Below are 24,554 nucleotides of genomic sequence, written 5' to 3'. Positions count from 1 at the left end.
CAGGAGAAAGATTGGCCCATTTTGGGATCGATGTCCACCCTGCTGGGACATGCAGGTAGGTTTCAGAGCTGACCTTTCCAGGGCAGGGCTTGGGGCAGGTTGTCTAAGGATGTGTGGGAGGCCAGAGCCGAGGGGTAGCCTTGATGCAAAAGGGGCTTGATTCACATCTCGAAGTCCGTTTAGACTTAGGAGGTGCCTTCTGCCTGCCTGTCAACAACTTGGATACAGCCATGGGAGGCCTGGAGTCACCTTAGTGGATGACACAATGCCAGGAGGAAGCATACCTCTGTCGCATAACAAAATCAGGACTCAAAAGCCCTTTGCAGTTAGAAAGTTAAGGTGACGTTGAATGAAGATGAAGACCAACTCTCAGGTTCAATTCACAAGCGAAACACGGAGGAGAACTGGTTTAAGAGCAGCTCTTTGTGAGACAGACCTAGGTCTCTTTGACCAGACAGTGATCACGAGCCAGTGCTGTGGCCCTGCTGCAGAGAACTTCAGTTGCACAAAGAAAAGCAGAGCATCTTTGCTGGACTGGGGAGGTCATGGGCGTTTGGGGCTCAGTGCAGCCCATAGCTATGAGTGACCGGAACAGGGACCTCACCGGAGGGGGCAGCCTGGCTGGATTCCCACTAAGCGGCCGAGGTTGGGGGTCCTGGAGAGGGGTCAACAGAAGTATTACCTGTCCTGGCACTCCCGGATAATGATGGTGTGAGCAGGCAGAGCTGGCCAACAGGGACGGTCAACGCCAAGGTCAGGGAGGCAGCTGGGGAGGTCATGCCGACGGGCCCCAAACAGGGTTCTTTTGGTTCCAGAGCCCTCGACTGCGACCCTGGGAGTGTGTTCCGTGAGTGGGCGGCTACTGGAGAGCCCCGCGCCCAGAGGGGCCTAGGGGGAGTCTGGCTCTGCTGCTCGCCGCGCTGGAGCTCGAGGCGACGGCGGTGGGTGGGTGTGTTTGGAGGGCCTCCCCGGACGCGGTGGCCAGCGCCCCTCTGCCCCCAGGATCTGCTCCCTTCTTAACTCCTTGCTTGCAGGCGGCCCCTCGGGCGTCGGCTCAGGGCTGGGGAGGGGGCCCGGCTGCGGAGGAGGGGGCGGCGGAGAAGAACGGCGCGGCCCCAAGTTTATGCTAATCTGCGCAGAGCCCGCCTCCCGCCTCCCCTCCGCGGCCCCAGCCGCGAGCAGCGCCGGCCACTCGGCGGGACGCAGCCGCCGCGAAGCGCCAGGCGGCCGGCCAGCGAGCTCCGGGGGCCGCGGCTGGAGGCGGGACCCGGGACCGGCTAGCGGCGGAGGCGGCGCGGCGGGCGACACCGGGCGGGGAGCACCGCGCGGGGCCAGGTGGAGACGCGGGGGCCGCCATGGGCCCCCGGCGCCTGCCCGTCTGGCTGTGCGCCTTTGCGGCGCTGCTCTCGGGGGCGCAGGCCAAAGGCACCCCGCTCCTGGCGCGGCCCGCGCCGCCCGGTGCCTCCCGCTACAGCCTCTACACGACGGGATGGCGCCCGCGGCTGCGTCCGGGGCCGCACAAGTAAGCACGGCCCGTGCCGCGGGCGGGAAAGGGAGGGACGGGGGGCCGCGGGGCACCGGCGTCGCTCTCGCCCGCCCCGACTCGCGCGGGGGCGTCGAGGCACCGGGCACCAGAGGCCGAGGAGTGGGCGGCGCCCAGGGCCGAGCCCGAGCCCCTGCCAGGGAGGGCGCCCCACACCCCAGGAGGCTGCGGGTCTGGCGAAGAAAACTAAGTCAAGGGGGCCTGGCGCGGCGGCTGGGATCCTGGCAGTGCCCGCGGAAACCTTTCCAACGAAGTAACATTTTCCAGCTGCGCTGTGTGCAAACCCCGCGCGCAGCGGTCCAGGTGGAGGGAGAGGAGGAAGGGCGGTCCGCGTGCAGCACGCGGAGTGCCACCTTCCCCGCGCGGGTCTCCCCTCTTTCCCCTGACCCGGCAGGTAGGAGATGGGGCCGAGCGCTCGGAGACCAGGGCCTCTTCCTGCGGTCAGCATGGCCCCAGCAATCCCCAGAGCTGCTGGGGGCTTTAGGATCCTGGTCCTGTACTGTGGCTCCCAAATGGAAGAGCCGTGCCTCGGCTTCTGGTCTTTAGGAGCCAGTGGCTTGTGAACTGGCCTCAGTCTGGCTGGTTTGGCAGTGCCACCTGAGGTTCCATCTTGGAGACTGTAGCTGAATTCAAGAGGTACTGCACCAGGAAAAGGTCCGGCCCATGGCTGATCCTCAGTCGGCTTGGACACATCAGAGCAGGCTTCTTGGAGGAAGTGGTGCAAGAATTAGCCTGACAGTGAGACAATAGGAGCCCATGCAGGGTCTGGAAAATTGCAGGGTTTCCCCAGGAATCAGCAGGGGAAGAAGGAGGACAAACGGATTCAAAGGAGGCACTAAATCTCAGAAGCCTCATCAGCCCAGATAAGGAGTTTGGAATCAGTGAAGGAGTTGGAGGAGCATGGGAGATGTGGCATGGCTCTTGGGGAGAAATCTGGGCTGGGGCTCTCCCCGGGCGGGGAGGGCAGAGGCCTGACCCCAAGGTCTCTAACTTCAGCCCATCAGGAGGCTGGGGTCGGAGACCAGCAGTGGGGCTGGACCCCAGGTCCAGGGCTCTAGCTCTCAGCAGCTTGAAGGAGGGACAGAAGAGAGAGGGGTGTGATACCCGCTAAGGCCCACAAACAGGGGGAAAGGGTGGGAGCCCCAGTGAGCCTGGTCCAGCACAGGTAGCTCAAGGGTCCTTCTCTCCCCTGCAGGGCCCTCTGTGCTTACGTGGTACACAGGAACGTGACCTGCGTCCTCCAGGAGGGAGCGGAGAGCTACGTAAAGGCTGAGTATCGGCAGTGTGGGTGGGCACCCAAGTGCCCTGGGACAGTCACGTGAGTGCACTCCCATCCCACCAACTTGGGGTCCCTGGGCACAAGCCCCAAGTCCTTTCTTCAGCTCACAGCAGCAATCACCTAGCTCCACAAAAAGTTCTTGAGCCCCAAAGATCCTGCTCCCCCTCCCACCCCCAGCAGACCAGAGTGGACCGGTAGCCCTAGATGGAGGGAGCCAGGGAGGACCCCAAAGTTTTTAACAACTCCACTTTCCTCGTGGAGACAGGGAGGCTCAGGTTGGAGCCCTGGAGCCTGGGGGGGCCAGGGGGCGGGCTCAAGGGGAGAGGCAGCACAAGACAAAGGAAAGACAGAGGCAGAGGGAGGGGGGCCAGGAAAGAGCAGAAGATCACATGGGCCATGGCTGATCCCAAAGAGGGGCCCGGGCAGATGCAGGGAGAAGACAGGCTGGGGCTTAGTTCAGACCGATGGGGCTGAGTGTGAGGACCTGTGGTGGTAGGTACGCAGGTGACACACAGGTCCCTGCAAGGCCGTACCCAGAGAGGATCAGATGCTGTGTCTGGAACAGGTGCATGGGCGAACAGGTATGAGGGGCTGCCCCTTCCCCAGCCTGTGTCCAGAGCTGAGTTCATGGAGTCGGTGAGGGAGGAGGGGCAAGAACGAAGGGGGTGCCAATGGGAGCCAAGAGAGGCCCCCAGGGCAGTGAGAGGGGCGTCTACCCCAGCTCCAGAGTTCTACCCCCGCCACGCTCGAAGTGTGTATAGACGGAGCTGGGTGGAGAAGGGTAAGAAAACTAAGGAGAAGAGGCTGTGAGTTTTTGTCAGAAATCTCCAAGCCAGAGTGGAATTCCTGCTGGCAGCTTCAGCTCAGGGGTTCCACGTGGGCCTGGGAGTTTCTGGGTAAACCCCTGTTGGCCTTTGCCCCAGGCAAATAGGATGGGGTGGGCTTCTATCTGCATCCACCCTGAACATCTCTCTGAGCCCAGGAAGGTCTGCTCCTACCCTACTGCTCTGTCATCTTAAGCCATTAAAAAGGAAAGACCCGGCAGCAGGTGTAGCTCAGGGGTTAAGTGCTTCCTTCCCATGTGCAAGGTCCCAGCTTCATTTCCTGGTACCTCCTAAAATAAGTAAATGAAATAAAAAGGAAAGACCCTGGGGGTGGGCTGGGGTGGGGTGGAAGTGGGGGGGAGATGCAGCCTTGTGCAGACTTCTGAGATTGGCCCTGAATATTGGCCAAGCGGGAGCAACGGCAGCCCACAGGCACAGGAGCAGGCTGCCACCCAGCCCGTCCCCTGCCCTCTGGCCCAGGTACCGCACAGTGCTCAGGCCCAAATATAAGGTCGGCTACAAGACAGTGACAGACATCGCCTGGCGTTGCTGCCCTGGCCTCACCGGACAAGGCTGTCCTGAGCACCTCACTGACCACAGGGTCGCCCCACCCCAGCCAGAGCCTGAGCCCCGGCTTCCCTCGGGGCAGCTGGACCCAGGTCTCAGGCCCCTTCCGTACGGCAGAGCGGCCCCCAAGCCCTCCGGTGAGTCTGCCCATGGAGACCTTACCGGGCTGGTCAAGTTCCCTGGGCACAGTCGGGGAGGCGGGGAGGAGACTGAGCCAGGTTGGCTGAGCTCTGGCAGGACTGGGGAAGATGCACCTCACTGGGCCGGAGGGTGGTCCCCCAGCACCCCTCTCCACAGTGGAGGTCGGGGGAGTCCAGCAAGAAGGTGGGCTGAGAAGAGGAAGTCTCCAGCAGCTTAGGGACCCCACAAGGTGAGAGGCCAGGCCAGTGACACCCCTGGGGCTCTCTCCTCTTCTCCAGGAAGGCAAGGCCCAGGGCTGTTTGGTGAGCGGCTGGAACGCCTAGAGGGTGATGTCCAGCGCCTGGCACAAGTGTATGGTGTCCTCAGTGGCCTGGTGGCCAGCCACGAGGACCCCAGCAGGATAACTGATGGCCCCAGGGCTCCTGCCACCCCTGTGGGCTTCGGGGTCACCCCTGAGGGGGTTGCAGACCCGGCAGACAGAGGTGGAGGGCTGCTCACACCTCCCCTGGACGAGATCCTGAGCAAGGTGACGGAGGTGAGCAACACGCTCCAGACCAAGGTGCAGCTGCTGGACGAGGTACACGGGCTGGCCCTCGGCCACGAGGCCCACCTGCAGCGGCTGCGGGAGGCCCCGCCGTCGCCGCTCACCTCCCTGGCCCTGCTGGAGGAATACGTGGACCGGCGGCTGCACCGCCTCTGGGGGAGCCTGCTGGACGGCTTCGAGCAGAAGCTGCGAGGCATCCAGCGTGCATGCGACCTGCAGGTGCAGGAGGTGCGGCGGCGGTGCGAGGAGGGCCAGGCGGTCAGCCACAGGCTGCACCAGAGCCTGGACGGCCGCGAGCTGGCCCTGCGCCGGGAGCTCTCGCAGCTGGGCACCCGGCTGCAGGGCCTGAGCGTGGCCAGCAGGGGCCGCTGCTGCGGCCGCCTGGCCTTGATCGCTGCTCGCGTGGACAGCCTCGAGAGGAACCTGCAGGCGGTCACTGAGGCCCACCAGAGTCACGGCCCCCCCACCAGGGGTGAGCTCACTCGGCTCTCGGCTGCCATGCTCGAAGGAGGTGTGGATGGGCGGCTTGAGGGCCTGGAGTCCCTCAACAGCACGGAGAATAGAGCAAGGGGGTGTTGCGTGGGGACGGAGGAGGGCACCTGGGGCGCAGGGGGCTTTGGGACCTTGCTGGAGGAGCGTGTGCAGAGCCTGGAGGAGCGCGTGGGGACGCTGGCTGGGGTGCCGAGCCATGGCAGCGCCCCACCAGGCAGATCGACACGGCCCCTGGTGCAGACGGAGCTGGCCGTGCTGGAACAACGGCTAGTTTCCCTGGAGACCTCGTGTACCCCCAGCACCAGCTCAGCCCTTCTAGACCGCCTCACGGCGGAGGTGAAGGCGTGGCAGGGCCACAGTGAGGCTCTTCTGCGCCAGGTGGCCAGCCACACGACCCTGCTGCAGCAGCTCAATGGCACTGTGGCCGAGATCCGGGGACAGCTGGCAGAAGCGATGGGCAGCTCGCTCCAAGGTGAGATCACCCTGCTTAAGGTCAATCTGAACTCCGTGAGCAAGTCACTCACGGGCCTCAGCGACTCTGTCAGCCAATACTCGGATGCCTTCTTGGCTGCCAACACGTCCTTGGACGAGAGGGAACGCAAGGTGGAGGCCGAGGTCCACGCCATCCAGGAGCAGGTCAGCAGCCAAGGCTCACGGCTGCGGGCTGGCCACAGGCAGGTCCTGAACCTGCAGGGAGAGCTGGAGCAACTCAAGGCTGGCGTGGCCGATGTGGCTGGCGGCCTGAGCCACTGCCAGGACACAGCCCGGGAACTCCAACATGCCGTGGGCCTCTTTGACCAGAGGGTAGCGCAAGTGGAGGGTGCTTGCAGGAGGCTGGGTCTGTTGTTGGCGGGCCTAGACAGCTTGCCCACCGAGCTGCTGAGGCCCAGGGAGGGCCTGTGGGACCACGTGGACCAGCTGAACCGCACACTGGCCCAGCATGCACAGGACATCGCCCGCCTCCGGGATGACCTGCTGGATTGCAGGGCCCAGTTGGCTGAGCAGGTGCATCCAGGAGCAGCCAACTAGGCCAACGAGGCAGGACCAACCCCCAGACCCCACCAACCCCAGGCACACCCCAGAGCCCCGCCTCCCCTGTTGTCGGCACCATCTCAGAGGCCACTGAAGGAACGGTCACAAGACTGTTCCGGCCACCACAACCCATGCTCAGTGCTGCACAAGCTGGCCAGGGCAGGAGAGCAGTTGAGGGAAGGATATTGTGGACCCAGAGGTCATCAAATTCCACAGTCTGCAAACTGCTCTTCTGCAGACACCCCAGAGCCAGCTACTTGCAGCCCTGCAAGCCTGTTCTCAGGCCAGGTGCCCACAGGAAGGTGGTGCCCACCGGAACTCTTCTCACCACGGCAGCTTCCCTGGGGCTGTGCCTGAACCAAGAGACCTGTCTCAGTAGCCAGAAGCTTCCGGCTCCTCAACGGTCCTTCAGGACTAAACGGAAGCACAAGGACTTGGCCGAGAGTTCTCTTTATTCCTTCTGATCCTCCCGCAAGGTGAGGGCATAGGCAGCTGTAGAATCTCAGAGGAAAGGACTGGGTCTGAGCAATCTGTTTGGAGACCCTGCCCCAATTTATCCTTTTCCTTTCCTTCCCTCAAAGGAAGTTCCAGGAACTCTGGTCCCCCACGTAATCCTCTTCTTTCCATTTTGGGGGAAAATATTTTCCCCCAGGTCAGGGCCTCTCTCCAGAGAGTGGTTCTAGTGTACATCACGGTCAGAATGAGGCCAGACCCTGAGAAGGAGGCCACAGCCGGAGGGGAAGGGGTCCAGGCCTTGCCCCCAACACCCTTGCAAGACCCCAGTCCTGCCAGGATGTTCACAGAGTCGTGAGAAATTCAGGTATGAACACAACGGACAACTTGAAAACAGGCGTTCACATCAGGTCCACAGAGACCCTCACGACGGTCTCTGTGGAGGCTTCTTGCCTCGATTTCCCCCACAGCAGCACGAGCCCTCCTGTGTTGTCTTGTAGGTGTCCGCAGCGCTGCCTTCTGGTTTCTGGACATTTGGTATTCTGCCTTCCACTCTGGTATTGTTGGGGAGGGCAGGTTCTGCATTAAAGCTTTTAGCTAGGTAAAAGGTACGTTCTTCACCCCAGATGCTGGGAGGGAAGGCTGAATGGGGTGTCGGGCTTGCTTCCCACAGTTCCTTGGGCAAGAGGTCTCTCAGCAGCTGCGTGAGCACTGACCTGGCTACAGAAGCTAGGGACCCCCACCCTGGCAGGGTTTGGGGCCGAGTTCTCAGGGAAGGTGCTGAGAGGAGCAGGGGGGCAGCTGGGCAGAGCGAGGTCAAGTGGGAGCCGCTCCTTCAGCTCGCACGCTGCCTGGGAAGCCCACCTGCCCTGCTGTCAAGTGTTGGGGTGATCGTGTTGTGCAAAGGCAGTGATGTCTGGCTCAAGAGCTAGGGGAAGGGGCCAGGGCTAACAGGAGACTGGTTTCCCAGGATATAAGTCCAGGCTCCCAGAAGGGAGGAGCAGGGATGTTGTGTCCCCTTCCCAGACTCTATTCCACCACCTCCCCACTGCTGCTTCAGGGCTGCCCCCAGGCTTTGCCTGTGCACACAGGCCTCAAGCCTTAATGGGGCCTCCCTCCCCTCTCTGCCCTATCGGTTGCGCCAAGACCCCTGGGTGAAAGAGACATCACTGGCATGAGAGATTCCGCAAGGGCCCAGATGATACATTTAATTGCCACAGGCCAGGGCCACCCCGAGGCCTGGAGCATCTGCTTCACCCCCTGCTGCTCAGCTGGCAGCCCACAGCCCCAAATCTCCTTCAGTGCGTTGGCTCCATGGTACCCAGCTTCCGGCTCCCTGTGCCCCAGACGGTTCTGGGCTGGGTCAGAGAGGAGGTACAGCAAAGAGGCCCCAGGCAGCCAGGGCTGGTTCAGGCCAGGGCGTCAAGGTCTACGGCAGGCAGTGGCTCCCGCCAGTAGCAGAAGTTGCTATATTCAGGTTTGGCCAGGTCTGTGCTGGGGCCACAGGCCACAGGCGGGAAGAGGAGCTCGACCACCTCGCTGAGCCGCTCGTACCTGTGGGCAGAAGGGGGCAGGCCGAGAGCCTGAGCTGCCTACGGACCACGGCCTTGAGACCACGTCATGCCTGGGAGCCCTGGGGCAAGAGCCGAAGGCCCAGGTAGGAGGTGAGATTGGGGCCCAGGGAGAGGCTGGGGCAGGGGACTGGGCAGGCCCTGGAGTCCCACGGCAGGATTTAGCTCACGTGGACTTGTGGTTCTTCATGTGCTCCTGCGTGAGCTCTCCCCGTGGATTGACCGTGAAGATGCGTGACTCTGGTAGCCCCACCTGCCGATAGGCAAAGACGTCCTGTGGGAGACAAGGAGGGACCATGTGGCAGGGGCAGGCCGGGAGGTGGAGAGGAGGTGGCTCAGGCCAGCGAAGGGACTCACATTGGGCCTGTTCCCAAAGGCTGCATAGAAGGGCTGTCTGTGGGGCAGAAACAGCTGCTGGACGTCACTCAGGCAGGCAATCTTGAACACCTCAGGCTTCTTCTCAATCACCTCTCTGGGCAGCCGGGGCCACGGTCAGAGAAGGGGGCCAAGGAGGGGCAGAAACCAGAGGGACTGGCAGGGTCAGGGCCATGGCCTGCCCCAGCCCCCAGCTGCCCTGACCCAGGCTGGCAGGGGGCCTGCCCCTCCCTCGGAGGGACCAGGGGCTTGCACAGTGCAGGGCTGGTTACCTGTGAAGGGCAGAGAAGAGGCTGCTGGGAGACAGGAGGATTGGGCCCATGGGGAGGCCACAGCCCCGTTCGCTCACCCACTGCAGGTACCCCTTGGTGAGGTCTGCCATGCCGATGGCTCGTGCCGAGCAGTACAGGAACTTGTACCCATTTCTGGGGGAAAGGGGCACACAGCCATCAGAAACCATCCCTGTCCTGTTGGCTGCAGGCCAGCCCAGCCCCATCTGGGACTCTGGCCTTCAAACCCCAAGGCCTTCGCAGGGGGCGATTTAGGGAGAGCAGTGGCCTCAGCAGGGGTCTCAGCTAGATGGAATACAGACTGCATCCTGAGCCCGCTCCCAGGATGGAAGAGGGCTCGGGCAAGTCTGCAGCCTTCCCCGACAGCATGAGGGCCAGCAGCGGACTCAGGTGCGGGAACACAGCCCCAGAGGTAGGAATGTCCACCAGGAGAACTGAGGACCCTACAGGCAGGGGTCAGTCCTCCAGGCTTCTTCCCTTATCCAAAGCAGAGGGCAGGCTGCCCCGGCAGAGACGCCGTGGCCAGGAGCTGGCCCTGTCCCTGTCCCAACCTCAGCCACCCAGAGCTTCCCGCACGGCCTCCTGCCAGTGCAGCGCTCAGCCCCGCCCAGGCCTCGGTACTCACAGGTGGGTCTTGTGGTAGAGGCTGGTGATGCCCTGGTGAGTCCAGTCTTTCCCCAGCTGGGGCAGAATGTGGCCCAGAGCATCCGACCTAGAGCCAGCGGGGAAGGGTCAGTCCGAGACAGCCCCCTGCCCGCATGCTTCGTGGGCAGCCCAGCCGCAGCCCGGCCACACCCCTCTGGGTGGGCAAACAGCCCCCAGCCCAGGACAGCCCGCCGGGAGGAGGGGCCTCTCTCTGCCCCCACCCTGGGAGACAAGGCCCTGGCCCTCCCTCTCTTGCCAGTGGCCAGCTGGGTCTCACTTGGTGATGGTGCCGTCGATGTCGGAGATGACCACCTTGTCATCCCACTTCCACAGGTAGATGGTGGCCTTGCAGCGGCAGGTGCCCTGGTATTGGGTGGTCACGCTGAAGACCACGTCGTTGGCCCCATCTTGCAGGTTCAGGCGCCGCTGGGGCCAGGCAAAGGGACAAGTTTGGGCCGCTTCGCCCACGCTGTGGCCTTCTAGCCCCACAGGCCCCTTACTCTCCTCTTCCTCCCAACCCAGGGAACCTTCCCAAGTTCATCTGAGACGGCCACACACAGACACGCCTCTGGGCAGAGGGTGGTTGGGAGGAGGTGGTGGGGGTGCTGGCCGGGGTTCCCGCACATGCAGAGCAGAGTCCTGGTCCCCCTCCCCTCCTGAGACGACATCCAGGGTTCCCAGAGGCCCGAGGCTGGCACTGCCCTTGGCAGGGAGAGACTTCACCCCAGATGAGGGCCCTGCGGGACGTTCACAGGCAGCCCCCTGCCCGGGCTACGGCTCATGGGCCAACCTCCCCCTAAAGAGGCGCCTGGCCTGGCCTTGGTCCAAGACAGGATCAGGGCTGTGCTCGGCCAAAGCCAATGACCAAGGTTTCAGGGCCCAATAGCGCCAAGGTGGGTGTGGCTGCCCAGACCCCCCAGGCATGCCCCTGACCATGCAGCCGCCAGTTACTGAGCTTGGAGAAGGTGTGACTCAGGGGACTGGGTTAAATGGAACTCTGCAGGGCTGTCATGAGCATGTGATTCCTTTAGTGCAGACTCCAAGGACAGAACCAGAGCCAGCTGGCCCACTGCGGGACATTTTAGGACACCACAGGAAAGGAATTTTATAGTCATAGCATCTGACAGACAAATGGGCTGGCCTATGCAGTAGTGAGCCTCCTGCCCCTGGAGGTATCCAAGCAGAGGTCCTCAGGGAGGCAGCCATGGGAGATGGGATCTGTCTTTGGCCAACACTCATGTAGCCCCATGGAGCTGTTTCTTGGCCAAGCCCTCAGGGGCTCAGACAGAATTAGCAAGGCCACCTCCCCACACACAGGAACACACCCCTGCACACTCACGATCTGCTCGGAGGAGAGGCGGAGGGACTTCCTGTAGGTAGGAGTGTAGGCTGGAGGTGAGAGCGGCAGGGAGGGAGCTTCGAGGATCACAGGGCTGTCCGGGGCGTCGTCCTCACTGCTCAGGACATCTGCCTTCTCCCTGCAGGCGGCCTGAGCTCTCAGGCCACCGTCCCCAGCAGAAGGCCCTTCATGCTTAGCAGACCCTCACCCAGGGCCCAGGCCACATCCCTGTCACTCCAGAGACCCCTTGCTCCAGTCACCACCCACATGGGGTGATGGCAGACATGGGGGCGCTGGCCCACAGTCCCCACCCAGGCCCACCGACCCTCAGTGTCCTCTCACAGCCAGGGTCACGCCAGTGCCTGCCTTGGAGACGCTGACCTGAAAGGCCCAGGAGTGCTTCCTAGGATTTATTCCCAGGCCCTCCTGCCTTGGCTTCGGTTAGCCCAGCCTTGGTGACTGCCCCCCCCCCCACCTCAGGTGTCCTGGGTCACTTCAGAGATAAAGGAAGCAAGGTCAGCTCTTCCCTGCAGGCCCCTCCTGAATAGGGTAGCCTTGTATGGGCCAGGGGTCTGGGCACCCGTTCCAGATCTGGCATCGCCTGGCCGGGGACCTTTGGTGTGCCTCTAGGGCTGTTTTCCCCACCTGTGAAATGGGGACTTTTTCAGGAAAACAAAGGGGTGCAGAAGTGCTTAGGGAGAGACAAAGAACTACACAGCGTAGGAGTGCTGGCTCCATCCCACCCCGCCAGTGAGATCTGCCCAGGCTCCAGTTCCAGCTGCAGGGGCGCAGCCAGGAGGTCCAGCTCACCCCCGCTGCTCCCTGGCTGTGATCTTCTCCCTCTGGGCACTGCACTGTGGGAAGAACATACATCGAGTGAACCCTGTCCCCCACCCTGTGCTGGCCCTACCCCACAATCGTGATCACCCACCTCTTCAGTCGTCAAGTCCCTGCGTCGCCAGGAGAACCACCACCGCCCACCCTTCCGGGGCATCTTCTCCTTCTCCAGCTTGTCCACGGCACTCTGTGGGCAGATGGAGGCCATGGCATTTTTTTCCCACCTTTTACATCCTTGGGTTCGCCCATAATCCCAGAGTCTGGGGTCAACCCTAGAGCCCAGTGCTGTCAACATCTGGAGGCTGAGGACACACAAGCACCCCCATCCTGGGACCAAGAGCCATTCCTGTACCTCCCTCCACCCTCCCCCCCCCTCCCCACCATCCTGGCCCTCTAGCTTTAGCCCAGTCTCAGCCTGGCCTTGAAATCCTGTGGGTCCTTACCAGAGTAGGTGAAGGCAGTGTGTTGGGAGTTTCTCTGATCAAGTGGCAGCAAAAAGGACAGTCTATAACAATAATTCCCTCAACCTGCAAGACCTACACCAGCAACTTCCTAAGGTCAACGATGCTCCCCTGTGAACAGCCTCCCTCTCTGTATGCTACCATCACTTTCTGGCTGAGGCAACAGGACCTTGTAAGCTGTGCTCATTCAATTTGTGCTGGAAAAGCCCAGGCCAAGGGCCTCCTGGGAGGCACAGTCAGCAGCCTACACTGCCTAATCGAGAACTCCAGTCCAGAGGACAGGAGTTTGGAGCATGTCAGCCAGAGTGCCCACTAGAGCTGGGGACAGGCTGGGGGCGGGGGGTCTTTCGGGAGCCTCAGGTGGTGAGTCTATCTGGATGAGGCAAAGAGAGCCAAGCAGGGGCGAGACTACCTTCCTTCCCAAAGGCCCTTAGAGGTCCTAGCTCAGACCCCAGGACAGCCAGGAATGCAGGGGAGGAACTGAGTGTCACCAAAGGGAGGCACCGGCTATCAACATCTAGTTGGTGATATCCTCTGGTAAACCTAACCAAACCAAGCATACCGGGGCAGGGGCAGGCTAGAGGGCCCTGTCCTCCAAGAGTGAAAGAAGGTGGCCCGGAACGACCAGGGAGGCAGCTCTGGGAGGAACTAGGAGGCTGTGTTCCTACCTCGGGCACCTGTACATACTTCTCCTGCCTCTCACCTGCTTAAAGCCTCCCTGGATCCCTGCCAGCGAGCACTTCCTCAGCACATCACTCTGCTACATGTTCTCAAAGGACCCCAGATCTCCTTCCCAGCCCTCCCATTTGAGTTTTCTATTCATCTGGGTGAGTTTTTTTTTTATTAACTCCGTCTTTCCAATGAGAATGAGGATTGTTTCTGTTTGGTTCATGACGGTCCCCAGTCTAAGCCTGGCACACAGTAGGTCCTTAACCAATGTGTGTTGATAAAGGGAGCCAGCACCTCCAATCCAGCCTGGAGGGGTTCCCAGGGTGAGGGGAGGAGTGGGGTCTTCATCTCCAAGCCTTGTCCCTCAGATCCAGAAACCTCCCATTGAAGGCATGTCCCCGTGTAGGCATCGGTCAAATGTGTATCACCCTCTGGCTTGCCCTGAGCACCTCTGACATAAAGGGCAGAGTTTGATAGGATTCAGTTGTGGCAGGAAACCAGGGAAGAGTAGGGCTTTGTCCACCAAGTACAGGGGCAAGGTAGAGGGGACGACCTTGCAGTCAGCCAGCTCAGGGCCTGGTGGCCCTCTCTGTCTACCCTTCACTTCCTACCAAGAGGCCCCCACCCCAAGGCTTTGGCCACTCGCCACCGCAGGCCAATGGTGTCCTAACTATTACCTTGGGCAAGTTCTTCTGGAAAGCTTGCAGGGAGAGGATCATGGGGGCAGCCACAGCCCAGTTGTAATGCCTGAAGAGAGAGAACAGAGCTGCTGGGGACCCTGGAAATTGGAGAGCCTCTCAGGCCTGAGGAGCCCAGCTTTGGTACTCACTTCCCATTGACTTTCACCACGAGATTCGGGTCATCCAGGAGGCCAGGATTTTCAGTGAGGTCCTGATAGGAGACGACATGCTGGTTGAACTTCTCTGGGCATAAAGGTAGAGGGTGAGGGGTAAGGGTGGCACAGCCCATGTGATCCGCTGCCCTGGCCCCTCCTTGCTCCCTGTGCTCCACCTGGCAGGCCCCCTGCTGGTCGCTGCCTCCAGGCACCCACTCATCTGAGATTCCTGTGGTCTGAGCTTAGCACCCAGCACATGCCACACCATGAATGGGGAAGGCCCAGGCCCTGATGGCTCAGTGCGATCCAGAGGGCAGAGGATGGCACGGAGGTCCAGCCCAGCTTCGCACCTCTGCTGCCACCACCCTCTGGGTCTTTGCTGCCCTCCCTCGTCCCCCAAGCTCAGAGCCAGTTCTCAGAAGGGCTACCTACCGGGGTTGATGTCAGACCTACCGGGGTTGATGTCCCGGCTGTCAGCCAGTCCCCCACAGAGGGACAGTGCTATCGTGTCCACTGTGTCTGGAGCGGGTTCTGGCACAAGCCCAGGGCTGGGGTCCAGCAGGGGCTTCTGGCTGCTGGGGTCACTCCACCTCCTGGTCCCCAGCCCACAGTCCCTAGGGGCAGAGGGGCCAGCACTGGCATGATTACATGCCCACTCCTCCCCACCCCTCCCGACCCTTGACAAGGGCCCCTGCTCCCACGGCCCCTGATCCCAAGAAACCCTGGTCCCCGGAACCCAGGCACCTTCGTGGGAAGTAAAGGGCTGCATTTTCAGAGTCCAGGGAGGGGAGGTCATCGAGGTAGATGTCACTGGGGCCCAAGTGTTGGGAACCTGAGGGCAGGGGAGACATCTGTGGACCTAGCATGCGCTCAGGGCCACATGCAGTGCTTCCAGACCCTCCAATGCTGTGCTGTCTGGTGGAAATTTCTGCACTGATAGAAATGGCCAATAGCTGTGCAGCCCAATATGGTAGCCGCTATGTAGCAGTTGAAAGGTGGTTGGTGCAAGGCAGAGAAACTGAGTTGTTCATTTTGTTTCATTTTAATTACGTTTAACTTAACTTGAAATAGCCACATATAGCCAGTGACTCTGGGTTTAGACAGCGCAGGTCTGGTGCCTTCCCACCCTTAGGCCAAACCCCAGCTGTGAGGCCAGGAATGTTCTGGCCTCTGCTCAGGGCAGCCTCTCAGTTCCTAGAACAGAAACCTCTCTCCTAGCCTGGGGCCTTGGCACATGCTGCTTTCTCTGCCTCACTTTCTCTTTCTCTTGGCTGTATCTCTCCCTTCCACACTGTCCACTCAGAGAGGCCCTCCCTGGCCGCACGGTTTAAATAGCCCCCGTGCCCACCATCACACACGCCTGCCCTCCTCATCTACATGTGTGTCACCCATCTCCCCTCTAGGCGATGAGCCCCGTAAGGGCTGGTCCCAAACACAGTGCCTGGCACACAGTAGGTGCTCCAAATGTGCCTGAAGTCCTAGAGTCACTCAGCACTCGGGGACACCCTGAGGCCAGGGGGGCAGTGGGCAGGGCCCAGGTACTCACCTTTCCTCCTGAAGACCCCCGCTGGCTGCCTGCTCGGAGCTGGGCTCTCTGGAGCAGCCCAGCTCCAGGATTTAGAGACGGGGGGGAGGCTCGCATGCCTGGAGCGCTGGGGCTGGGCTCCCTTGCTCTCTGGGGTGGGGAGAGTGGGACCTGCCCAAGTGGAAGACTCTGTATCAGGCCGAAGCAAGTCGGTGCCAGCTTCCGTGTGCAGGATCGGGGGTCCCCAGGGGTCCACGCCAGCCACAGAAGCAGAGGGGGTGCTGGACCCTTCTTGAGGAGGACAGGCTGTCCTGGCATTGCTTTCAGGGACCATCGAGGACTCCAGCCGCTCAGCTTTGGCCATCTTCAGGTAAACAAATGGAGGGAGACGTGGACAAGTGCAGTTCCTCCTTCCCATGCCCCAAGAAGCCTTGGGGAGGTGTCCTGAGTCTCGGTCACTCCAACCTGACCCACGGGGGCCGTGGAGCTCCTGGAGACAGTGAGGGGGGCGGGCCTGAAGGAACTTACCTTGGGCAGTCTTCCCCAGGCCCACTGCATGTGGGACTCAGCTCTCAGGGGGCTGGGCTCCGGGGTCCGCAGCTCTAGCTCTGAGTCGCTCTTCGGGGATGTGAGCCCACCTGACATGGGGCTGCAGGAAACAAGAACTCAAGAACTCCTGCCTCCCCCTGCACCCTCCCCGGCTTGGGAATGAAATATTTGCAACATGTATTTATGCTTATGTTAAATCCAAAATATGTAAAGATATTAAGAATATATACAAGTGGCGCCACACTCACGGAGAGCTGATGCAGCAAGATGACGCAACAAAGAGACACAGATTCCCAGTGCCACTGATGAGAATGCAAGCGGACACAGAAGAACACATAGCGAATGGACAGAGAGAGCAGACAATGGGGGAGGAAAAGGAGAGAAATAAATAAAATAAATCTTTAAAAAAGAATACATACATAAAGAACTATAAAGCAACAAGAAGAAGGCAATCCAATAAAAAACAAAGACAAAAGATTTGAACTTTACAAAGAAAATATACCAACAGCTGGTAAGCACATTAAATGTGTCCTAGGTCATTAGTCATCAAAAAAATGCAAATGAAAACCACCCTGAGACCTTGGTCTCGAGTTTGCGCCCCACTCACCTGGCCTGAGAGCACTCCCCATCCGAGTAGGGGTAGATGTCTTTGGGCTGTGGGGAGGACCCCCCTTCCAAATGGACACTGCTGAGGGGGAACAGGGAGATGGTCACTGATGGGATGGGGCACTGGAGCCTGCAGGCCAGGGCCTTGAGGAGATGACGACCCGAGGCCCAGAGAGGCCAGGACTGGCCCGAGTCCGCGCGCTCCAGCAGAGAGACCAGAGCTCCAAGCCCGGCTGGCGGCCCCATCTCCTCGGCCCCCTCCTGGTGCCTACCCACCCTGGGGGCTCCGGCCTTGGCTCTTCCAGCAGCGACAGCTCGCTCTCCGGGCCGGCCTCCAGCTCCTCGGAACTCGAATTGGCTGCCACCGCGCCCTCCTTGCGCCTGGGCTTCCTCTGGCGGCGTCTCTTCCTGCGCCCCGTGGAGGCAGGGCCTGCGGCTGAGGGGCACTCGGGCTTGCTGGCTGTGACCGGCTGGGAGTCCAAGGGGAAGTCAGACAGGCCTCCCCAGGGGATGGGTGAGGTGCACAGGCGGAGAGGCACGTGCTCCTGGGGAGCAGATCAGGGCAGAGCTGAGGGGGCTGGAGCCTGGGGTGGGGGACACCCTCGACACCCAGTCATCCTGAGCCCTTTCTGAGTCCCAGGCCCTGGGGAGAACTCAAGAGGGGTGAGAAAGCCAGCTGTGGAGGCTACAGCATTGCAGCTGCTGCCCGCCAGCTCCCTAACAGATAAGGCAGCCCTGATCCCACGGAGCCAGCCCATAGCCCAGCAGGCCAGGGTGCTGCACCCACGGCACGGCCCAAGCAGAAACCTGGGCATCAGCCCACGTCTAGCACAGCGGACACCTACATCTCCTTTTCAAAGTGCCCACGTGTCCCCTCCTCCCGACCAACCCCTTCACTGCGATGACCATATTGCTCCATCACCCTCTGTGCATGTGCCTGGTTTCCAGGCCAGTCCAGGAACCTTCTTGAAGGCCTTGTCCGGCTCTACCAGTGTCTGGCACCCAGTAGAGGCTCAGTTAAGGTCTGTCATGCTCAAACCATTTAAATCCCTCTGTTGCCTTGAGCTGGGCTCTGCCTCTCTTCTCCAAACACCCCTCTGTTCCCCTCTCACCCACAACGGGCCTGAGTTCCAGCAGCCCCGAGCTAGCACCAGACCTGGAACAAGCCATACCTTTGCTTTCCAGGCCCCTAAGCTACTCCTCAGCACCTTGCTCTCCAAGCTGCCCTGGAAGGGAGAATCCCTAACTTCCCCGGGAATTAGGATCAGCCAACTCCCTCCCTGGGGTCCAAGAGCCTATGACAGAAGCCCAAAGCCCCTGTTGGGGGAGTACCCCCAAAGGACACTGACAAGTCCCAAGGCCTCATCCAGAGGGACACTGGTGAGGGGGAAGGGCAGGTCAGGTGAGGACAGTGGCACTCACCTCATCACTCTCCAGCTCCTGGACAAAGAAGGCCTCCCCACTGTCGCCCAGCTTCATGTGCAAGTCCACCGGCTCCCCATTGATCTCGATATCTACCTGCAGTTGGGCGTGGAGGGATGGGGAAGGGGTGGGGAGGCTGGCACCTGCCTTAGGCCCCCACTCCCAGGCCGCTGGCCTCCTAGTGCACCCTTGAAGCCTGGCTCCTTACTGTCCCAAGCACTGGAACTCTCTTCCCCCAGACCTCAGCATGCCTGGCTGTTTCCCTCAGTGAGGTGTCTCTGCTGAATTCCCATCGTCAGAGAGGCCTGTGTCGAGCCCTCCACCAGCCCATCATTTGAGCTCTACTGCACATGTCACTGTCTCAGTTAACTGGCTGATTCCCTTGTTTCTGTTTCCGTGCTCCTCTTTCTCCCACATCCCACAAAAACAGGAATGCGAGCTGACGTGTCACTGCTGTGTCCCCAGCCCCTGGGATGGTACCCAGATGAGGACTGCATGGACAATGGAAAGGATTACCATTTACTGAGCTCTTCATAGAGTGTTTTATAGAGATTATCTGATTTAATCTTCACAAAAAACTCTTGGAGTCGTTCCTGTGTTAGCTCCGACAGCTGAGGATCATCAGGACTCAGGAATTTGCTGGGAAGTAGCCAAGCAAGGAGAAGGAACCCAGAGAGGGAAGTGCCCTGCGGAGGTGGCCACCTGGTGCCGGCAGCCAGAGGGGCAGGAGGCCGCTGGCCTGGCCAGCAGGACTGGGCAATGCGCCGATGCTAGGGGGAGGGCACCACCCACACTCTTAACCACTTAGCTCTATTAGGGTTCTGGAAAGTTCACAGTTCTCCTTCCAACTTGGATCCACCAAACCTTGCTTCAAATAACCTTTGTCCAGTTTGCCTGAGTCCAGTGAAGACAGTGAGTTTTATTAAGGGAGAAGACCTAACCTTTGAGTGTCACCTGCATACTTGGCCCTGGCACAGTGTTCTTAGCACTCATTTAATTCTCCCAAACTCTCCCACCACCCAGGCGGGTGAGACTGCATCCATTTGTGCAGTGGAGGTGACCGGGCTCAGAGATGTGGAATAACTTACCAAGGACACACAGGTAAGGTCTCAGTAAATTGGAACACGCCTGATGGGCCCCAGTACAGGGACTGCTCCACGGTGCTGCTTCCATGGAAAAATGGGCACCCTCCAGGACCCCGACCCCCAAACCAACAAAAAACCTTTAAGGAAAATCCCAAAACAAAGGGAAGCGTGTCCAGAAGACAGATCTCCCCTCGAGGGTGGCCCAAGCCCCTCTTGAGCTTGGAGGCTGCCCTGGCTTCGGAAGCCCACTGTGCAGCAGCCCACCCCGGCACTCACCACCTTCTCCCGCGACCGCAGGACGCCCAGCTTGCCGAAGCGCACGTGGAAAGGCGAGCAGCGGAAGGAGCCGTCCGGCTGCCTCACGACCAGCACGTCGATGCCGCCGCTCAGCGTGGCCGGGTTTAGGCCCCGATACAGCTGCTTCACCGTCTCCGCCAGCTGCCCCATGTAGTTCATGGCTGGTGCTGGGGTCTGCTGCTGTGGACAAAGGCCTGGTCCACCTCTCTCCATGGGGAGGCCCCACGCCAGCCTGCCCGGGCCGCCAAGCTTACCTAGTGCCTGGCCTCGGACGCCTTCGAAAGGACGGGCAGCAGCCACAGAATGTGAGGTGGCACCTGTCAGTGTGGTTCTAGCCACCAGCCTGCCGTGGGAGCCTTGGAGAGCCGCCTCCGTCTCCACACCTGTGAAAGGAGGGTGCCAGGTAAGGCGACACCAAGGTGCCTCACGCTTCTAAATGCTATGACTAAGGATAATGACCCCAAGGCTCAGTGGGCATGGCTCCTCGATCTCCGCAGCAAGCCTGTTGCTATTCCTGTTTACACGCAAGCCAGCTGAGGCTCGCAGTGGCAGTGACTGCCCGGGGTCTCACAACTCATCAGGGAGGAGCCGAGATTCAAACCCAGGCCTGCGTGGCTAGAGAAGACGCAGTGTGAACCACTGGGAGGACCCATGTGTGGAAACCTCCTCTCCGGGGTGCCCGTGGGGACGGCCTCATGACATGCAGGACGTGAGGCCCAGTCAGGACCCTGCTAGGTACTGGGCAACAGCCCTGAAGGCTGTTCTCACCCTCAAGGGTAGGGAAGAGGAGTCTCTGTTTTTCTATCTGAGAAGTGGGTGCAGCCTTCTTGCTGCCACCTGGTCCTAGGAGTTGGAAAGGGTCTTGCTAGGTCACCCTAGCTGACTTGTTGACAGCCAGAAGTGGGGGCACCCCAAGTACCTCAGACTCTGTCCAGCTCCCTTCTTGGGGCTAGATGCCTGAGGCAGGGCATCCCCTATGGCGCGGAGTAGGGGAGAGCTTCCAGCTGAAGGCTCCAGACTCCTTTCTAACCTCCTGGCAAGAAGCCCCTCCACGGTCCACAGCCCAGCCCAGAGGCCCCAGGCCCCAGAGTTCCCAGCCCCTAGCCTCAGCTCCGACTCCCACTTCTCAGACCCACCTTCAGGCCTTGGGCAAGCACCTGGCCCACCAAAGCTGCTTTCCTTCCCCCGGTCAGACTGGTCCCTCGGCCCGCCCACACCAGGCAGGGCCGGGTGAGCCAGAACAGGAGGCTGTAATGATCACAGGGGGTGGCAGGGGACGATGACGACAGGGGAACCAGGGCTTTGATGGGAGCCGCCCCCAAGCTGGCGTGGTGCCCGTCAAATCACCCAGCCTGCTGGGCCTCCTGCCACCCTGGCCTCAGGGCACTTCCCTCTTTCTGAGCCTGCATCAGAAGGCCCTGGAAGACTGCCCACCACACAAGACCACCCCTCAGGGAGGAGGAGTGACTACCCTAGGCCCTATTAGCTAACAGGCCACGGAGGGGCGGGGTGGGGGGGTTAGGAGGGAGGAGGGAAGGGGACTCAAATCCAGGTCTCCCCACTCTACAGCACGGGCTCCTTCCACTCCATACACCCGAGCTGCCTGCAGGGGGCGGCCCAACCCAGCTCACCCCCCCACCTCTGCACAAGCCTGTCGAGCTGGCCGCACACGATGTGGTGCAGGGCCAGCAGTGTGGTGTCACCTGAGGGCTCAGCAGACACGTGGACTCTCAGGCCCAGCCCAGCCCTATGAATCAGCACCTGCAGTTGAACAAGATCCCCAGGTGGTTCCTGTACCATTTCCCATTTGAGAAGAATCGCCTTAGTGTTCAGTCCACGGCTTCCTCCTGGGGCAGCCTCAATCACAAGCCTCCCATGCACTTCCCCTGCCCGTCTGTCTGTCACAAGGCATCGGGTGGAGCAGTGGATTCTCCTGGTCTTCACTAGAGCCTCACAAAAACAAGGCATAATTCAAATTGCTAAAGAGAGAACTTGGGATAAAATGACTCTTTGGACCCCTAAATGTCACTAAAATTCAATAAAAATTTTATCTGCAAGGCACCTACTACATGTTAGGTGAAAATTTCCACGTTGGTTTCTCCCATCCTAACACTGAACTCTGTGAATATAGGTTTGGAGAGATAGACTGACCAGGACAGAAATTTGGTGAGTGGAGCTCCAGACCACTGTGCTCAGGAAAGACAGAGAGAGCTCTGGAAGTTTCCAGGAATAAAGGAGCAGGCATAGGAGGGGCAGGCCAGAGGTGGGGGCAAAGGTCTGCCCAGCTGGAGGCCCAGGTACGGGACTCCACCCGACTGCCCTGAGGATGAAAAGCTGGGGAAGGAAGAGAGGGTGGTAGGCTCCATGCTAGCTCACTCTAGTAGAGGATGTCTTAACTTTCGCATTGTTGTCATCGGGGGCCCAGATAACTGTTGTGGGGGATTGTGCATGGCAGGATCTTTAGCAGCGTTCTGGGCCTTTGCCAGTAGCACCCCATCCCAGTTGAAACAACCAAAACAGACTCCACACATTGCCATATTTCACATGAGGGGCAAAACTGGCCCAGGTTGGGGAACACTGATCTAGTCAAAAGAGCCAAAGGCAGGGGTGGCCTCCGGGCACACTTGGACCCTACCCGATCCACCCACAAAGTGTTCTCAGGCGAGTAACTTTTTGGCCTCAGTTTCCCCTTCTATGAAAGAAGGTCTCAATTTTTCAGAGCCTTTTCTGTGCTAACATCAAGGGAATCTAGAATTCTTTCCTCTTCCTGCTGCCTCAGCCCCATCAGTGGATGCCCCCATATCTGCCTGTTCAGCATTTTAAGGCCTTGTGAGCCAAGCCCTGTGTATTAGTCAGGGTTCTCCAAGGGAACAGAGATATCTGGCGAAAGTAAGAGATTTTGTCAGAGTCTCTCACGTGACTGAGGGGATGCACAAGTCCAGGTTCCGCAGGCAGGCTGCAGCCAGGGGCCCCAGTGAAAAGTCCAGTGAAGGCTCTTGACGAGTTCTGGGAGACGTTGGCCCTCCAAAGACAGCTGGGAAATTCTCACTCAATGCTGGAATCACTTCCCCTTTTAAGGCATTCATCTGATTGGACAAAGCGTCACTCATTACTAATGGCAATCTCCCTGATTGATGTAATTGTAATCAGCTGTCTACGATTTCCCACTGCAGTAAAGTCAATGGTGACTGAAGTCCATAAATGCCCTTGTATTACAGTTAGCCCAGTGCTAGCTTGACCAAACAACTGGGCACAATCACCTGGCTGAGATGACACGTTAGCCTAACCATCACACCTGGGTCCTCTCCAAATCCTACCCCTCCCCGAAAGCATCTTCTCTCCCCAGGACCCCTCGCTGCCCCCTTAAACATCTCCACCTGGAGGAGCAGCTCTGTTTGGCTCCTCTACACTACCCTTCAGGCCCTAAACACCATATCTAATGCCAAACGCCTCGCCCTTTCCCCTTTCCCCTCAGTACTCAGCACTCCCTCTCCCTCCTAAGCCCTCTGAATCCTTTTCCCCAATTTCCTGCTCATCCGGCCCCTCCTGCCATCCTAGACCAACACTTTACTACCAAATGCCCAGATAAGTGGCAGCGGGGCACTGTGGGCAAGGGCACCAGACTATGTGGGTTCTAATCGCCACCCTGTCACTTGCTGTGACACTTTGGGCAGGTCATTTAACCTCCCTGAGTGTTTCAGTCTCTAAAATGGGGATCACAATAGTGCCTACCTCCTAAGGAAGGTATGAGTAATTACTGAGCTAATTCAGGAGAAGCACTGGCACGCAGTAAATGCCTAATGCAACATGCAGTCTCCTCATTCATGACAGCCCTGGGTTGCGGCCCCACTCACCAGGCAGGTCCCGGGGGTGAGTCAGACTCCACGGATACACAAGCCCCTGCCTGCAGCTGAAGGTCTAGACTTAATGGCATGCAAGGCCCTGAACAATGTGGCCCTGCTCTTTGCAGAAGCCCCCCCCCCCCCCAAGCCTCAGGCCCTACTCTGGGAACATCCAGAACTCCCAGGACTGGGAAAGACAACTCCACCTCAGGGAAGCCAGAAGAAGCCTCCCCCAGCTCTGCTCCAGGGCTCCCAGAGATTTGGGGGATGAGATTCCCATCTCAGAGGGAGCAGGGAGGGGAACCGGCTCCTGCTGGCCAGTAAGGGAGAAAGCACCAGCCCGGACTCCCCAGTGGCCTCCCCCGCGCTTGCATCTATCGCCCAGCCTCAGGGAGGGGCAGACCCTGTTTTGCAATTCAGTGCCGGCTAGGGTAGGTGTCTCCCCAACGTCACACCGTCAGCCTGGGGTGAAGCCGACCCAGCCTCCTCTGCCTCCAGATCCCCTGGAGAGGGACGGACTGAGATGGGTCCCTCCAACCCTGTGTTGCCATCTGGTGGCTAGAAGCGGACGCGGGCCATACACAGGAAGAAGCCAGGGCCGAATGGCACGACAGAGGGTTGACGGGAACTCTTTCCTGTCCCGGACAGGGTCCTACCTGGGGTACGGCCCACTGGGCTTCCCGGGCCCGGAGCTACCGCCTCACCTGTGTGCACTGGCTCAGCAGGTAAGTGTCCTTGGCCTTCACACCCACTTGACGCTTCCGGCTCCTCGAGGACTGGGTGAGATCCCGGCTCCTCCCCTTCCACGATCTAGGAGCAGCCTCCCCGGGCCCCAATCCATCCAGGCTCCACCCACTGAAAAGACCCTGTCCCCGCCCCGTCCCCACCCACTAGGGCGCTCTTTCTCCCACAGAAGCTGGGAAGGGGCCAGGATGCAGGCTCCGCCCCATGCAGGCTCCACTCCCGGCCCCGCCCCGCGAGACGGACTGTCTACGGCCGCCTGTCCCGCCGCCCGGAACAGCGAAAGAGTGGGGACTTGGGAGTCTTCAGACCTAGACCTTCCTGGCTCTGCTTCCTGCTCGTTGAGTGACCTGAGTCGGTTTCCTGCTTTGTTATAAGAGAATAAATGATAGCCTCGCAGGATTTCGAGATGACCTGAAATGACGTTGTGAGGTGCCTGGCACGCAAGCGTCCCCTCCTCGGGGCCGCCTTCCCTGACTTCCCCAGACTGGACGAGTCATGCACCCTCTCCACAACTGCAACCTTATACTTGCTTATGTTCAACTCTGCATTTAAATTTATGTGAGAGCAGGCGCCGGATTGCTGGTGTC

The 24,554-nt window shown here is 60.1% G+C and overlaps 2 protein-coding genes across 12 annotated transcripts; one reads left to right on the top strand and one right to left on the bottom strand.

Annotated features, from left to right (window-relative positions):
• Positions 1–1,355: 1,355 nt before the first annotated feature.
• Positions 1,356–6,865, top strand: EMILIN3 (elastin microfibril interfacer 3). The gene is made up of 4 exons (XM_058287115.2): positions 1,356–1,522; positions 2,739–2,861; positions 4,127–4,350; positions 4,633–6,865. The coding sequence occupies exons 1-4, from the start codon at positions 1,356–1,358 to the stop codon at positions 6,417–6,419; spliced, it is 2,301 nt and encodes a 766-aa protein (XP_058143098.1). The 3' UTR covers positions 6,420–6,865.
• A 1,197-nt stretch (positions 6,866–8,062) lies between these two features.
• LPIN3 (lipin 3) lies at positions 8,063–24,090 on the bottom strand. 11 transcript variants are annotated; one of them, XM_071211713.1, is made up of 24 exons: positions 23,880–24,067; positions 22,298–22,467; positions 21,179–21,324; positions 20,518–20,629; positions 19,636–19,764; positions 19,361–19,561; positions 18,000–18,095; positions 16,854–17,122; positions 16,579–16,659; positions 15,951–16,071; positions 15,444–15,786; positions 14,642–14,729; positions 14,351–14,511; positions 13,892–13,985; positions 13,740–13,809; positions 12,027–12,119; positions 11,906–11,949; positions 11,096–11,234; positions 10,034–10,182; positions 9,737–9,823; positions 9,094–9,246; positions 8,804–8,918; positions 8,617–8,720; positions 8,063–8,429 (listed from the first exon to the last, which is right to left on the bottom strand). In XM_071211713.1, the coding sequence occupies exons 6-24, from the start codon at positions 19,538–19,540 to the stop codon at positions 8,285–8,287; spliced, it is 2,532 nt and encodes an 843-aa protein (XP_071067814.1). In that variant the 5' UTR covers positions 19,541–19,561; positions 19,636–19,764; positions 20,518–20,629; positions 21,179–21,324; positions 22,298–22,467; positions 23,880–24,067; the 3' UTR covers positions 8,063–8,284. The 11 variants fall into 11 exon arrangements, with proteins under 11 accessions (XP_071067814.1, XP_071067813.1, XP_071067817.1 ...); XM_071211712.1 differs by having other exon boundaries at positions 23,928–24,067; XM_071211716.1 differs by having other exon boundaries at positions 16,579–16,656; positions 23,928–24,067.
• Between the last annotated feature and the right edge of the window lie 464 nt (positions 24,091–24,554).

The sequence above is a fragment of the Dasypus novemcinctus genome, chromosome 24 (genome assembly GCF_030445035.2).
Source record: "Dasypus novemcinctus isolate mDasNov1 chromosome 24, mDasNov1.1.hap2, whole genome shotgun sequence".
NCBI classification, from domain to species: domain Eukaryota; kingdom Metazoa; phylum Chordata; class Mammalia; order Cingulata; family Dasypodidae; genus Dasypus; species Dasypus novemcinctus.
Note: the sequence above shows the minus strand (reverse complement) of the source record. Positions and strands in the feature narration are given on the sequence as shown.